Here is a 16,625-nt window from a genome sequence, read left to right as displayed (position 1 = left end):
AAAGTCTGTGAATGAAAAGTATGAGAGTGGGAAACAACTTGAGAAAATATAAATCTATGACTCTATGAAAATAACCGTGTACATATTTTGAACAGAATCTGCTAGATACAAGTGCAAATCAGGAGCATTTTTCAATGCATTACAACACAACTGCAGAAAGGCAGGTGTTGATATCAATGCAATTTATACCTGCAAAGAGGCCAGTTTACTCTAGGCTAGGCTTTGGACAGAGTTGGCATAGAATTGAGAATGTTATGTTTTCTCTTTTGAATTTTACCTTATGCAAAACTAATGGAAGTGGAAAGAAAGTAAGAGAGAAAAGAACGTTGAAAAATTTACAAGAATTTTCACATCTGAGAATGAGCTTGTTCTTTAACTATTTCTAAACACTTGAAAAAGAACTTACTGATTAAAAGAATTGTCAAGAAATGGTTTGTGATTTTCAATTACTTAACAAGTAGAATCAAAGTACAAAATGCCTGTTTCAGTCAATTACTGCTAAGATGGCATAAAAGCATTTTAATTGTAATCAGAATTTACACTAATCAACATGGATATTAAAAGAAATAATGAGCAGTCATAAATACAGTGACCCATTTATCTCTTTATCCGTCTGCTTACCAAACATAAGCATTAAATTCAAGCAAACTGAATCAAAAAAGCAGAACCAAATTAATTAGCTTTTCTGAATTAGCAGAACATATAAATTAAAGCCTACTTCAAGGTTACTTGAAATTCATCTTACACTTTTTTTTTTTTTTGTCCAGAAAAATATATGTGAATCTTATGATGATGTTATTGTAGGTAAAGACTGTTTAGTAGGAACTCAGTTTTAATCTACAAATCTTACATCATGAGAAGCCAGCTGAAAGAAGTTCCCCGTAGAACTTCCCTAGGTCTTTATGTTCTCTTTCACTTCAATATACACAAAGTCTAAGGAGCATCACTATAGGCCCATTAACCAACTGCAACATGTGTCTAATTGGAATAGATGCCATGAGGAATTTAGTTATTATATGTTTTTGTTGTCATCTTATAAGAGCTACAAACAGACATTACCTAAAGGGAAGTGATATCGTGGATTGGGCTAGCTTTCAACATCCATTGCACGCATACGGCTTGCTTTAACAAAACTAAAGTAGACATCCACAAAGACCAGTACTTTTTATTGTGTTTTTATTAGTGTTTTTAATATTTTCTTCCCAGAACTAATTCTGCTTCCTTACTTTTCCATTACTCTCTATATCTTTTTTTGCTTGCCCTTGGCTTTCCTGTTTCTGCTTTTCAGTGTCAGCTTGTTTACCTTTAAAGTAATGTACCCAAGATTTTAAACCATTTGCCTGTTGTCGACGGAGGGAAGACACAAACGCTCAATATGAGTGTTAAGTATGCTTCAGCTTTAATGGATAGCTCAATTGTCTTTTATCGTGTACAGAATAATTAGCTCATACATATTGCAAAAGCCAAGCTCCTTATTGGTAAGCATCATCTACTGCCCTATCTGTTAGTTCCGCATTCTTCTATCCGCTAGTTCCCATTTCTAATCTAACTATAACTCCCAGGGCAGTCTGCCCTCTACTATCATTGTTTCTAATTGCCTGGGATTTCTCACAAGAGTTCCCAGACAAGCCTTGCGTACGTGTCTTTGCTCTTGTTTCTCTAGACCAGCTGGGTGCGGTAATCCGCCATTTCCTTATCTTGCAGCTGCATGATATCAATGTGATTACGCGCAGCGAGCCAGTCCCCAACAATTCCCCCGTTTTTATTTTGTGCTAGAAAAACCTTACTAGTTAACTGCTCGAGCCGTTTTATTAGGCAACTAAATACTACTCGCGCCGCTATTATAATTAGGACAATTATTAGCAGTAAGCGTAACCCTTCTTTTATCAGACCCAATATCCAACCCCCCATGTTCCCAAACCAATTTGCAAACAGTCTATCAAGCCAATTATCTTGGACCACTATCTTCTTGGTGTGGTCTCTCAGCCATTTCAGCTGCTTGTGGATTGATTCGCCATGGTCTGAGAGATTAAAACAGCACATTCCTTCGAGCTCTTCACACCCGTGGCCCTGTGCCAGCAGTAGAAAATCAATCGCCGCTCTGTTCTGTAACACAGCGTGTCGCAAGCTATCCAGGTCCTGGGCCATTTCTGTGAGTACCTGCGTAGTCACATTTGCTTGTTTTACAGCCCAACAAGCTAGTTTCCCAAGACTAGCCATAGCATGAGCCACAGCCACTCCAGGCACAAGTGCCGCCGAAAAAAACCTTTCAGCAGGACCCCAGAGTTCGACCTGGTCATCGCAGTCACTCCCCAAGGTTTTTAGACTGCGCCTCGTCCGGAGTTTCCATTGTCGAGTGATGTTTCGCAGCTCTTGACTATGTAGATCAGGGGCAAACAGGGTCAGGCGTCCCAAATAGCACGGCCCACCGTGTGCATTTGCTGGAATCCCCTGCCAGGCTCGATCTCCACAGATCAGGAATATACCAGGTGGTAAGGCCTTAGCAGTTTGCCTTGGCCATGTGCTTGACTCGTTCCCGTATGCCCCCATGGTGGTGTTGGTGGTGTCGTTGTACCCGCAATAGCTGCTATTAGCTTCGAACCCCCTTGTGTGAGAGGTCACATTAGTCCATTGAGTCATATTTTGTTTTCCTTTATTCCACATAAAGCACGTCTGTGTCCAGTTATTACTGGTGTTCCCTACCGCCACTGATCCCAACAAATCCAGTTCTTGGGGATCCCACGGCAAGCTTGTGTTCAGAGCCACTAGCGCCGCTACGACGGCATCGGAGAGATTAGATGATAGATGGAATAACTCCGTACTTGCGGTGTACGGCGCTAACAGTTGTTTCAGTTCGTTCTTGTCCCCTATTGGGACCCCGAACAAACAGGTGCGGAAGGGATCGGTCGCTTTGGCAAGAGACAGGCAGAATGCAGACTGACCGGTGGAGTTGGCCCAAGTAACCCATATATTGTCGTGGGGCTCAATCTGCGTGAGTCCTTGTGCTAGGTGGATCAGAAGCACTAGATGCAGAGTCAGAATCAGCATTTCGTTGTCTGGATCCATTTTCCTGGAGTGCAGGCTTCACGCATCGGCTAGGCACCCACACTGGACCTGAGGGAGTAGAGACACAAACATAACCTCTCGCTGTTTTTACAACATTGCCTCTTACAATCTAAATTTAGGTTACAAAAATCAAACTTAGATTGAGTGTAGAACTGTATTCCACTACTTTAACAGACCCCTTGTCCCCATAACAGAACCATGAACACCGATAATACAAAAATATGACCAGGCTTTCTGTTAGTGTAACACTTCTAAAAAGTAACCAAGACCTTATATTTTAATTGGTGCTTTTCATTTACACAGAAAAAAGGAAATTGTCCTTAAGAACCTAGTGTAATATAGAAGGATGATTTTCTCCGTGTTGTCGACTGTTTTCCTCATTATCTGTAACTCAGGGACGTGTGAAACAGCACGAAGCCACCTGTGAATTCCTTTCCCACAATTCCCCCTTTTTTATTTTCAATCAACCAAACGCTTTCTATAGATTTTTTCTATCAATCACCGCAGACACTGCAATAAGCAAGGTACAATAAGCAACAGGGTCAAAAAATCTCATGCAGAACTACGATTGTAAAGTAGTGTGCCTACTAGAATCTACATCAGTCAACAAGCCACTAAGCGCTAGGAATGTTGCTTCGCAGCGATACTGCTTCTTACTCGCACAGCACAATCACACAATCACACAATCATGCAGAGAGGCCTCTTGCACTTCTCATTCATACCACAAGAAAACATCACTTAAAATAATTTGTGTGCAGCTTCAGGAGGTCCTTGTCTGCTCCCGTGGTGAGCGGCTGAGAGTGGAGACCCCTCCGAGGAAAAATGCTCGGGGTGCACCTAGGGGCGTCCGTTCCACAGTCGATCCCACAGCCGAGCAGAGCGGCTCCTGGCGCAAGGAAGGATGCTATTATAGTTTGTATAATGACAGCAAAGAGATGCATTGCAATAAGGAGCACGTGTGGCATTGACCCCTTTGTTTTTTTTTTTTTTTTTTTTTTTTTTTTTTTATAAAGTCTGATGCTCTACCGACTGAGCTATCCGGGCAATTACACCTTACACATGCTATTACTGTTGCTAGAAAAACCCTATTTGTCGACGGCTCGGAGATCATGTAACAGCCTATACTTCCCCGACTTCTTCTTTATTATAAAAATAGGGGTGTTCCATGGGCTAACAGATAGTTTCAAGTGTCCTTGAGAGTACTGTTCCTTTACCAGGGCATGTGCCTGGACTAGACTTTCCCTTTTTAGTGGCCATTGCTCAACCCATACAGGTTGTTCCATCTTCCACCTGATGGGGATTGGGAAAGTCCAAGCAATGCCCCCATATGCCACGTCAACCGCTTTCCGGGGCCTCTGTTTCAACCCTATTGTTGACATTGCCATTCCTCCTGTTGATCCAGATGCTCTCGATTGTCGCGGTTGACTATGCAGCGGGGGAACCTTTTCTGTCAAGTGTGGAAGAGGCACCAATTGAGCCAATCGGGTTCCCTTTGGTATATGCAAAGGAGGGAACATGGCCGATACCATAATTAGTATTTCCCCAGTAAAGTCCTTATCAATAAGTCCTGTTAACACTAAAGCCCCATTTAATGTCGCCGATGACCTTCCAATCAGAAGTGCTCCAACAGGCTCATTATTAATTTTTACAGGTCCCATAACGCCTGTTTTCACCCCAACAGGCTTATTGTCCATCAAAGTCACATTTACTGCGGTTGCCAAGTCCAATCCCCAGGCTCCCTCTGGTGGCTGGTTGGAGGTGAAAGGATTCGTCTCGGTTGGAGTCTCCGCAGCTGCCGCCGCTGTTGAGGGAAAAGCCGCTTTTTGTGTCATCGCGGGGCGGCGGTTCCCGCTGGTCTTCCCGTTTCCCTGGGTCTTCCGCCGGCAGACGGTCTCGTTGTGCGAGTTGGATTGGCAATGAGGGCACCACACGTTCGCTGTCCCGCACTGCCTCCTCATATGACCCGCGATGCCACACCGATAGCAGCGTAGTGCAGGTCTTCTCGACGAGTGAGGTCCTTTTCCACTTTGCAGGGGGGCAAGGGCGGCGAATACCTGCGACTGACTAGCCTGCAGTCCCTGAGTAATACTTTCCCCTACCCCCAAAAGCTCATGCAGCGTGACCCCGTATAATGGATCTCCGGGCTGACGTTGCACCGCAACTTCCTCCTGACAAGCTGATTGCCAATGGGCATTAAACAGCAGGATCTGATGCTGCGTCAGTATTAGTTTCATGATATTACGAATGTCGCCGGGGAGCAACACGTTAGTGGACCACAGATAGTCTAACATCTGTTTCGTTGGCTCCCCACGTATTCCTGACTCATTTACCGTGGCACGCAATTGGGTCAGTATTTTCCAGTCCAGATTTGTCATAGTAACAGTTATCTGGCCCTGGGCGTTTGGTGGAGAATACACCACGGGGAAGGCGCCTACAAGCTCTGTCGCTGCCCCCACATCACCTTCACGTAACGCCTCCCCTGCTATTTTCACCCAGAGTCCTGCTCTCTCCGACCCCCCTGATTCAAGTCGCATATCTTTCAAAAATGGATTCTTATGTCTCCCCTCGCCTGCCGCCTCTCCCTCGGGAGTTTCCAGGGGTAGAGGAGGCGCACTGGGTTGTGCTCCCTCCTCCCCTCCCCCGGGGGCCGGGGGTAGAGGAGGCGCACTGGGTTGTGCTCCCTCCTCCCCTCCCCCGGGGGCTTTCATAGTGAATTGCCGGACTGATGGAGGGAGGGGGTACGGATTGGTCTCTTCATCTGCCCGCATCGTTTTGCGCAGCCGTTGTGTCGCAGCGGCTGCCACTTTCTGCTCCACCCGATATATCGTTAAAGCGTTCGTAACAGCCCGCCATGGTTTTGCCAGCTTCTTAGCCGTCTTATTCTCACTAATCAGTTCCTCAAACAATATATCACCAAACTTACGCCACTCATCCTCCTCAAACAATGTGTCAGGGTTAACAAAGCAGCCCTTCGCCACCCCATAGGCCACTAACCCCTGTAATTCTTTATGACAATCTATATCTGGCGTCTTACGCTTTTCTAAAAAGCACTTAAGTAAATCAGTTGCCGCCTGTTTCTCCATGCTTACTCACGGTGCCGTTGCCCCCGTGCAAAGCGTGTCTTACGCTTTTCTAAAAAGCACTTAAGTAAATTAATTGCCGCTTGTTTCTCCATGCTTACTCACGGTGCCGTTGCCCCCGTAGAAAGCTTCCATGCGCGGCGTTCCGGCGGGACCCGCTATGGGTTCGTCCCGGGCGCTCTTCCCGAGTCGCCTTCTGCTCGCCCCAATCTTATGTTCCGCGGATTCCGGGTTACGTAGTCAGAACCGGCTTTCCCCTTGTACTCCGTCGCCTAATACCGGCTTACTCGTTCAGGGTTCTCGTCCAGCAAGGCCTGTTCGGGCGCCATTTGTTGTCGACGGAGGGAAGACACAAACGCTCAATATGAGTGTTAAGTATGCTTCAGCTTTAATGGATAGCTCAATTGTCTTTTATCGTGTACAGAATAATTAGCTCATACATATTGCAAAAGCCAAGCTCCTTATTGGTAAGCATCATCTACTGCCCTATCTGTTAGTTCCGCATTCTTCTATCCGCTAGTTCCCATTTCTAATCTAACTATAACTCCCAGGGCAGTCTGCCCTCTACTATCATTGTTTCTAATTGCCTGGGATTTCTCACAAGAGTTCCCAGACAAGCCTTGCGTACGTGTCTTTGCTCTTGTTTCTCTAGACCAGCTGGGTGCGGTAATCCGCCATTTCCTTATCTTGCAGCTGCATGATATCAATGTGATTACGCGCAGCGAGCCAGTCCCCAACATTTGCCTATCCAGAGTGATAATATGAAGTGTACAACTACTGTTAGAGTGGCAGTTTAGGTATTCGAAGACCTGGACATCCCCTTCTTCCTGTTCATTCTGCCCTCATCATTACCACTTCTTTTTCACATGAATATTATCATTGCATGGATAATAATAAACATTATCACTGCAGGATAATAATGAAAGTAGGACACATTTAACAATTTTAGGATAGCTAGAAAAGCATTGAATTGGAAGAATTATCAATGCCTGTGAGGACAGAATTGATATTCCCTGACACTTATCTTGATATAACACCTAGTCATATATATCAGTTTGAACCTTTTTCAAAACTCAGGGTTTTTTTAGATATTTAAGAATTTGTTACCAAATGATAGTTTTAATATGAACTTCATTACAAATAATCAGAATCTTGAGATGGAAAACAAAGAAAAAGAAAAAGAAAAAGAAAAAAAAAAAGGAAAAAAAATCTTCTAAGCAGAAACGGGGGAAGTTAAATATAAGAGACAAACATGTTTGATTTAGAAAAATAATCTGTTTTACCTTATCCTCTAATAGTGTCAGTTCATTGCTTTTTATTATTATTTCATTTTTTAGATTATTTTTGTCATATTTGAGCTAGTTTCACTGCTGATATAAAGAGGATATCATGGTATTGACATTAAAGAAAATGATTGATAAAGTTGATAGGAACACAATTTTTACATAACGATCAATAACTGTAACCAACATCATGTTCACAAGGATGAGACGGAGAGCCAAATAGAAACATCTCAAAGGATCCATTGAATTAAAAACTAAACTGTGAAATATCAATATGTGTAAAATAGTTTACATGTATTGAATGATTTATTTATTTATTTATTTTAGCCTGCTTCTTGCATTTAAGAGCATATGTACTATCAGTTTCACTTCATCGCTACATAATCAGTTAGATAGGCATGGCTTTTTGTGTAGCTGGAAACACTCTTTCGAGTAGCAGTAAGAGAGCAGATATTATAATTATAAAGAACTAAATTTTAGAATGGTATCAAAAAACAATCAGAAAATATATTTTTCATTATTAACACAGAATTAACATATCCTACAGAATTGTGTTTCTGCTTCATCTGCCTTAATGCAAGGTTTCAAAGAATTTCAGGAAAGAGTGTTGTCCTGTGTAGACTGCAAAACATTCTGGCTACAAATGTTCCCAAATATGACATAGTGGCTATTTTAGCTTCATGCTAAAGAATGCATAAAAATTGCTATTTAAAAGTAATTTTAAAACAAATGTGAAAAGAATAAAAATAAAAATGAACTTCTTTCAAAAAGATCATGAGGATAGTTATCTTGTAGTGTGTATGGAATTATATGGAAAATATTGAAGGAATTCTACCTTCACAAGGCCAAAATTAGGAGTTTTGTTTCAAATTTTTGAGTTGGGTTGTCTACAGAACAGCTAAAAAAAAAAAAAGAGAGAGAGAGAAAGGTGAGAAATACCTCAGAATACATACCAGAACTGTAGATTAATTTATAATTGTTTTGTTCACTTGAAATTTCAAGAAACAGTACTCTATTCTTTTTTTCCTGTTATATATGCAAAGATCCTAATGCTATGAATTTGAGGTGCTGAAGAATTCAATTTACTCAGTGTTTACACATCAGTACCTTTTCCTTCCTTCCTTCTTGTTCTTTCTCTTTCTCTTCCTTCCTTTCTCCCTTGCTGTCTTCCTGACCTCCTGCCTTCCCTTCCTTTTTCAGGAATTCATGTATCACAAAGACTTCTGTAGCAAACAAAATAGAAAAATTTAATAGATGAGCATTAATGGGATCTTTATAAGGTGAGATCTGATCTTCAACCTATGAGCTTTCTCATTACTGTTTTTTCCTATTTTCTCCCCCGTCCCACTAAGTTAAGAAGAGTAAGTGAGCAGCTGGGTGGGAGTTTGGCTGTTAGACAAAGCTAATTTACCACAACCACTTCAATTGTTAACCAGAACCATAAGCCATTATACAAATATAAAATGTGGTCAGTGCCACTAACATCATGCAATCTGCAAGAGGAAAATCAGTTTTAACAATGACACCAGAATTTCAGGGATCATGTTCTCAGTTCCGTGATCATAAGCAGCAAAGTGCTAATTATGTGGCTGCTTAAAAATATAAACTTATCAAATTTCAGCATTTGCAAAGCTTAAATGCTAATAGTTATTCATGTAATCAGTATCTCATTTTAACTCCTTTGTTCACTGGTTCATGTTAATTCCTGTAAACTAGGAGAAATATGTTCTGCTTAAGCTGCCTGCAATCTGTCTTGATTATATAAAGACAATAATTTAAAAGTGCAAGCATAATCTTTAATGGAAAGTATAGAGGGTTTGAACTAAACTGACCTACTACCTGGGCTATATATAAGCAGGAAAAAAAATAAAATAAAAATCTTAGAACCTGAAGACCTGCATTCAAGTCATAAAAAAATACATTTTCTCTTTTTGATAAACTAATTGATTCATTCTCTGTGACTGTTTTTTAATCATACTCTGTGGAGACCTCTGCTGTGTTTGTCTGGGTGAAAGCTGATATGTTTGTCAATTCCTTTTCATTTTCTTTTCAGAGTTAATTAGGAAGTATTAAGTATGGAAGAGGGCAGGGGGTAAATAATTTTATGAGACATATGCCAAACAGTTCTACAGATATTCTAATTAGATTTAACTTTCATAAGCATATAAAAGGAAGCCATCAGAGAGAGGTTATGAAAGGAACTGTGCTAAACAATTTAACTGTTATTTGGAAGGAAGAAATAAAGTGCATATTGCAATGGTTTTGACTTAAAATAAATACATATATAAATAGGACTCTGTAGCCTCATTTTATTTTCTAAAGAGAAGTTGAACAAATGTTTGTGAAGAGTACTAGAGAATTGTTATTATATTTGTAACAGAGAAAATCTAGGATACTGAGAAACTCTTTCTGGCTGGGAATGGCTGCAATTTCCTGATTCTAAATTGGCTTGGACAAGGTGGCTTGAAATTACCACCTACATGACACTGCAAAAAAGGAAGCAGAAAAAGAGCTAATCCCCAAATCTCTACAGTTCCTTGCAGAGTGTAGAAACTCAATTAGACTCAGCCATTATCAGGATTTGGTCCATTATACCTGTTCTGTTTTGAAGAAGTACCAAACCAGTCACCCGCCAATTCAGTCCCCACTTATTGCAGCGTTATGAATGGCAGGGGCTTGATGAAGACAGACAGAAGTATTAGTTTTTTGCCAAATTTAACCAAGCGGATGCAATTTTATTATATGTTTATTAACAAACAAGATAATTCCTAGAGACCACCTGTCCTGGCAGCAGGGAGAGAGAAGAGAACAGCTGTCTTGAGATATCACCAGCTGTCTCCTCATTTTAATACTCAAATAAATAGTAAAATGACTGTGCAGAGCCCTAGTGGGTTTACAGAGCAACCCACTTAGCATAGTCTATTCCCAAGTCAACTCTTGTCTCACCTCAAGACTTGCCCATAGGAATCACCTCATGTGTCATGATGGTCAACATAATTGAAGCCTCCTTGATTCATCTCCTTGATTTCACCTCCTTGTTCACCTTTGTAATGCCATCTGTGATTTTAGAAACCTGTAACTAACTTGTCTTCCCCAGGAAGTGTTTTTTTTGTTTGTTTGTTTGTTTTCTAATATATATATATTATCTGTCCTTCTATAGCAGCCTCTTTATATCTTTCTTTTTATATCTTTGATCATTCTCTTTGTTTTCCTTTTTTTTTTTTTTCTTTCTTTTTGGTTCTGTTACATGAATGTTAAGATGGGAAGACATGAGCCACAGATAGTGCTAAAGAATGTGTTTTTTTTCTTTTTTTTCTTCCTTTTTTTTTTTTTTTCCCACAGTGCCATAATGGCATTTTCTGTTTTGTTATTTGTTTTTCTTTATAATTCCTTATGTCCGGTTTGACTTTTTGAGAAGTGATTGTCACTTAGGTGATATTTTCAGAAAAAATCTGCAATGCCTCCAAGATGTTTGAACTCATCATAATCTTTGGATAACTAGGATTACTTTCCTTATGTGAAAAACAGACATTGCATTTCATTTGACATTTTACTGCCCCTGCCCTTTCCCCTGGATTCCTCAACAAACTCATAGTTCAACCAAAACCATAAACAACCGACTTTTGTCTACACAAGGCCTAAGCTATTGTATTCATCTTAAATTCTTTACAGGCTTTTACTCTTCGGTTATAAGACAAACTGAAAGGCAACCTACTATAGCTTTACAGCTGTACTTCTGGGGTTCTGTCTAATCAATTTTCTCTCACTAATCAACATGCCTCCTGTGTATTCAAGATAGAGCAGTCTCTTGGTTCATACACTGAAGTCTTACCCTTTCCATCTTCAAAAAGTTGTAAGATTTGCACCAGCTGCCCATTGGCTGATAAGCAGCCTAAACTTCCAGTACAGTGAGATGATGCGTGGTCTATTCTCAAATGGGATTTTGTGTAATAGGCCTAGGGTTTGTACTCTTGTTTCCAACTCAGGTTTCCCATGATGTGAAGTGTTACAGGGAAAGCAAATAGAGCTTTCTGCTCTAAGTTGTTTTGACTGTAGCAAAGTTTACCCAGCATAACCCAATTCTTGCAAAATAACTTTCTGAATATAAAAAATACAAATATGAAATTATTAGTTCTGACTTGCTGACTTGAAAGTTAAGAAGATTCTGCTAAAACTGCTCTCTCTCAGGCAGCCATTCTTTAAAGGTATCTATATACTGAGAAATTTTCTAAGACAGAACTAGGAAAACACAACTGTACTCACCTTTCATAGAAGAGAAATAGCATTGCATGGGAAACACAGTTTCACTTATGTTTGTCTTAAGTTTGACCATTGGTATAACGAAATGCCAGGCAGGGGAACATTATTTTCTGTCAGCAGCACCTGCCTCCTTGGCAGATTCTTCAGACAGTAATGTTGGCAGCTTCAGAGTAGCCTTTAGTTCTGTCATGTAGCTACCCTTGTCCTTGCAACAATGTTTTATAGTGATTCAATTTGTTTTTGAATAATGTCTGCAATTTTTACGCGATTAAGCTCTAAAACAAATCATTTACGAGATCTCTAAGCCAATCTTTTTATGGCAATATGCAGTACTTATTAATTATTGACATTCACACTACTAAGCTTCTATTATAATAAATAAAAATTACAACACAAACTATTCCTTTACCAGCCCAGAAATAATCCATCCTTTACATTCATACAGTTCTTTGTGAATACTCTTATTTTCTGCTAGTTGCACAGACATTTTTCAGATTGCTGCACTCAAGTTTGAACCATGACAATATCATTACCTATCATTTAATCCATGCAATTAAAATCTTATACGTGTTTGATGTTATATCTAAGCAGATGACTGTATAACTGGTTATATAGTAGTTTGCTTTTATTTACAGCACTGACCTGTTCTTGGAGATTAACCATTGAAAAGATGCTTGCAAAATTTTTGTACCCCAGACTAAAAACTGAATCATTATTGGTAAAAAATCTGCAGAATTTTACGTTGTATTCATTGAGAATCTTTCATTTAAATAATACAAATAATTATAGGTTATTTCCTTGTTTTCATGTATAGCAATATATTTTATAAGTAAAAGTAGATGTGTGAAAGGTCTAGAATCTTGCACAAAGACAACCAGGATTAAAATTTTAAAAGAGTGCAGGCCTTAAATAACTTTAAAATCTTACCTTCTAGTTCTCTGGACAGGGTGATTTGAAACTTTTTGCTCTTTCATTAAGTTAGTTCCTGATAAGAAGACTATTTCCCACTGAATATTGCTAGAACTTTAAAAAAATATTTTTCTGTGTGAAAGTATGTAGGAAACCTCTGATAGCTTCAAATGATCCTGCATCTCATCAAAATTCCTACTGATACCATGGAAAATTGGGTACTTGAATGCTTTAGAAAATTCTACTAGAAAAAAAAATGCATAGCTAAACACACATCTAAACAGCTGTAAAACAATTGTTCAGATTTTAGCATTTTGAATGAAAATATTTGAAGTAATACATGAAAAAAAAAAAAATCCAGACGTCTCTAAAATAATAAAATCATTGACACCAGTGAATCCTCTACATTCCTTTACCTTGGAACATTTTAAATAGTAGCATTGAAAACAGGCCTTGAAAACATTTTAAATAGCACCATTTTCTTACCTATCTTTCCTCACGTGTTGTTCAGATATGGCAACAGTATCTGAGACAATTTAGCTGAATCCTGGAGTCCTAAACAAATACATGAGAAATTCACACATGCTTGCTGTTTGCTATTTGGCTGACTTTTAGATACCTTGGATTAGTCTGCAAACATTGTCAAAACACAGAAAACATAGTTTCAAAATGTTCTGCAAAAAAAGCAGAGTGTCTGCTTAGTTGGTTAGTAAGAAATTATAAACTTATTTTTTTCCATGGTGACTGATGTCTGCAAAGTAACCACGTGCTTGACTCACTTTATCAACTTCTGTCTGGGTACAGAATTTCTCTGTCACAAACCAGAACAGTACAGTTTCTGTACTTAGAGTTTTGGTTATTATTATTTTTGAGGTTATACTTCTGCTGTCTAGAGCAAAAGGCTAACAGCTTGTAACACTGTTTGAAAACATTGCTTGCAGGTGGTATCTCTTGCAATTTGCAATTGTATCAGTATGTTCTTGAAGTTCTCTACACTGTTGAAAATATTTAATATTTCTGTGATTAATCAAATCGATCAAATAAAAGTACAGTTAAAATAAATAAAGGGAGGGGGAGGGAAGGCTACCTATCAAGATGAGGATGTGCGGATGTAATTTATGTCTCTGTACAGCATAGTCAGAAAAGAAAGGCACTGGAGCTGCTCTACAATGTCTGAAACAGGTACCAGCTGTATAACTCAGAGTATGGCTGTTTGACACTGAGCTTAGCAGTGTCAGTGCCTGCTTCAGTGAAAGCTCATCTGATTCTCTGCTCCAGGTTTGCTTTTGATACCACAAAAGGACAGGATTAGAGTAGAAAGAAAGGGAAGCAACCTAACTGGCAGACTTGCAGATTGAAGATACCAAGCGCCTGCCTCAGATGAGAGAAGGCAGTGTGAGTTTTCACCTACATTTAAACATGCAAACTATCTGTGTTTTAAACTGACCTATTTGACTTCGCATTGGAGCACATTGCTGGAGAAATCATATGTATTTTACTGGGCTCATGTGAGAAGGAGTTGAAAGGCAAGTTCAGTGAGTGTGTCTCCTTATTTAGGTACCAATAGTGCCAAACTAAAGCCCAGAGATCCACTGGTGTCCTACATTTAAGGATAAGTACCTTGAAATGTATGACTCTTCACTATTACTGGAATGACTTTCAAACTTTAACTAGAAGCCAAGACATTGGACTGCACCACAAGTGTTGCCAGCAGGTTGAGTAGAGTACCTTCTACTCAGCACTGTTGAGTCCACACTTGGAGTACTGTGTCCAGTTCTGCACTCCCTAAAATGAGAGACACATGGGCATACTGGGGAGCCCACCAAAGGGCCACCAAGATGATGAAGGGAAGGGAACACCTCTCCCCAAAGGAAAAGCTGAAAGAGACTTCAGCCTGGAGAAAGCTGGTGGTGGACTTTGAAACTGTAACAATCTTTAAAGCAAGGGTGCAAAGAGGACAGAGACAGGCTTTTTTCAGTGGTGCCCAGGAACCAGATAAGAGGAACACAGGAGGTGATGTCTGAACACAAGCAATACTTCTATACTGTGATGGTTACTATATACTGGCACAGGTTGCCCAGAGAGGCTGTGGAGTTTCTCTCTTGGAGATATTCAAAAGACATCTGAACATGAGCCTGAGCAACCTGTTCTAGGTGGCCCTGCTTGAGGAGGGGGGTTGGACCAGGTGATCTCGAAAGGCTCCTTCCAACCTCCACTATTCTATGCCATGAGAAAAGTCTGTGTCTTTCATGCACCCAATAAGAAACAGATCTGCTTCAAAATGTGACGTTATCTTACCAATTTGTTTGCAGGTTCTTTCATATTATGTTTACATTCCTTCCCACCAAGATTCTCACATCTATATACCATATGCGTATGTGATGCAAGCCTCTATCTTAACTGTTAAATCACTGCGATTTTGTCAGCTCAGAATTTTGCTTCAGGACTTTCCATTTTCTGTGACACAAAAGGTGCAAAAGTATTTTCTGAACTTTATGAATTAAAGTCTTACAATTTCTAAGACACCAAACAGGGAAAATTCTACAGATATAGAAATAGATAAATAGAATAGATTTAAGAAGATTTAATTCTTTAAGATAAAAAAAAAAAAAAAGGAATTGTAAGAAAAGTGAGATTCATTTTAATATTCCTCTTCTTCATCCCCCAACTAAATCAAAACTGAAGAATTAGTTAAATCTCAAGGGAAGAGAAAACTGGGTTCTGTTTGGATTTATAGACGTAATATAGACATAAATCAGTTTAACTTAATGGATTCACAGTAGTAACTCAAGGATATCAAAAGAAATTACATGAGACCAGTGAAAGGCATTTGTCATGAAAATATATAGTTATTATATAAAAGTATTGAAATAATACAAACTATCTGCTAGATAATGTCATTATAGTACCACACAAAACTACGACACCCTTCCCACTGCCTCAACACATTGTACAGTCAACACATTGCTGTCAGGTTTTTAGGGACCTTTGCTGCCCATCTGAAGTAAATATGCATTTAACTCCTAACTTTTTTGTTAGCCTTTCTTTTGTGTAAAGTAAGATGGATAAAGACAATAAGCAGCTTCTCTCTAGTTTATATAGTTATAGTTAGTTTATATAGTTAGGAAAAGTGTTTTAGAATTTGAGATCTCTCAATTCCAATTCTGGATTGAGATCTTATATTATTTTACATAAAATAAATCATCCTAATCATACTATCATCTATCTATCTATCTATCTATCTATCTATCTATCTATCTATCTATCATCTATCTATCCATTTTCCAACTTCTAGGAAATCGATAAGAGACAGAACTGTTTTTACAATTGAAGCGCTTATGCTTTTGATGCATTGTAGAAAATAGAATATTCTATTAGCTTTAGAATTTTGGAACTTAGAATTTAAAAAAAAGAAAAAAGTGTTCCTTCTTACCATTGGAATGGGTTGCCCAGGGAGGTGGTGGAGTCACCGTCTCTGAGGGTGTTTAAGGAAAGGCTGGATGTGCTACTTAGGGACATGGTTTAGTGGTTAATATTGGTGGTTGTGGGACAGCTGGACCAGGTGGTCTTGGAGGTCTTTTCCAACCTTAATTCTACGATTCTGTGATTCTATATACAGGCTGTAGTGTAAACAATATGACAGATGGGAAGCTTGTATAAAATAGATTTAAAGCATTTCAATTTCTCCACTTTTTCCTACAATACATATTAATGAAAGCGTAATTCTATGATGTAGTGATATTAAAAAAAAAAAAAAGTAGTGGTGAAAAAGATCTCTACTTTTACATGCCACTTTGAATGACACATAGTTTGCTTTAAGCAGCTTCATTAGGGTATTCTTCAAAACTAGATAAAATGATAGAAGTCAATTGCTTTTATGTTTATGATAGCTAATTTTATATTTTCAGTAATAACAAATAGCCCTGATAAAATCAGAAGTGAACTGCATAGAAAAAAAAAAGAAAACAGCAGGCAAACAAAAAGATTCTGAAATCTATATATACTAACTCCTTTTAATGAAAAAACA

The 16,625-nt window shown here is 39.0% G+C and overlaps 1 protein-coding gene across 1 annotated transcript; it reads right to left on the bottom strand.

The window, feature by feature from the left end:
- Positions 1-1,369: 1,369 nt before the first annotated feature.
- LOC308179295 (uncharacterized protein) lies at positions 1,370-6,885 on the bottom strand. The gene is made up of 2 exons (XM_080559238.1): positions 6,252-6,885; positions 1,370-3,114 (listed from the first exon to the last, which is right to left on the bottom strand). The coding sequence occupies exon 2, from the start codon at positions 3,064-3,066 to the stop codon at positions 1,660-1,662; it is 1,407 nt and encodes a 468-aa protein (XP_080415364.1). The 5' UTR covers positions 3,067-3,114; positions 6,252-6,885; the 3' UTR covers positions 1,370-1,659.
- Positions 6,886-16,625: the final 9,740 nt, after the last annotated feature.

Source organism: Anser brachyrhynchus (assembly GCF_964034855.1).
Source record: "Anser brachyrhynchus genome assembly, chromosome: 1".
Taxonomy (NCBI): domain Eukaryota; kingdom Metazoa; phylum Chordata; class Aves; order Anseriformes; family Anatidae; genus Anser; species Anser brachyrhynchus.
Note: the sequence above shows the minus strand (reverse complement) of the source record. Positions and strands in the feature narration are given on the sequence as shown.

Bases quoted from the DNA above. Each gene is read 5' to 3' on its own strand.
- LOC308179295 (XM_080559238.1), bottom strand. From the start codon at position 3,066: ATGGATCCAGACAACGAAATGCTGATTCTGACTCTGCATCTAGTGCTT.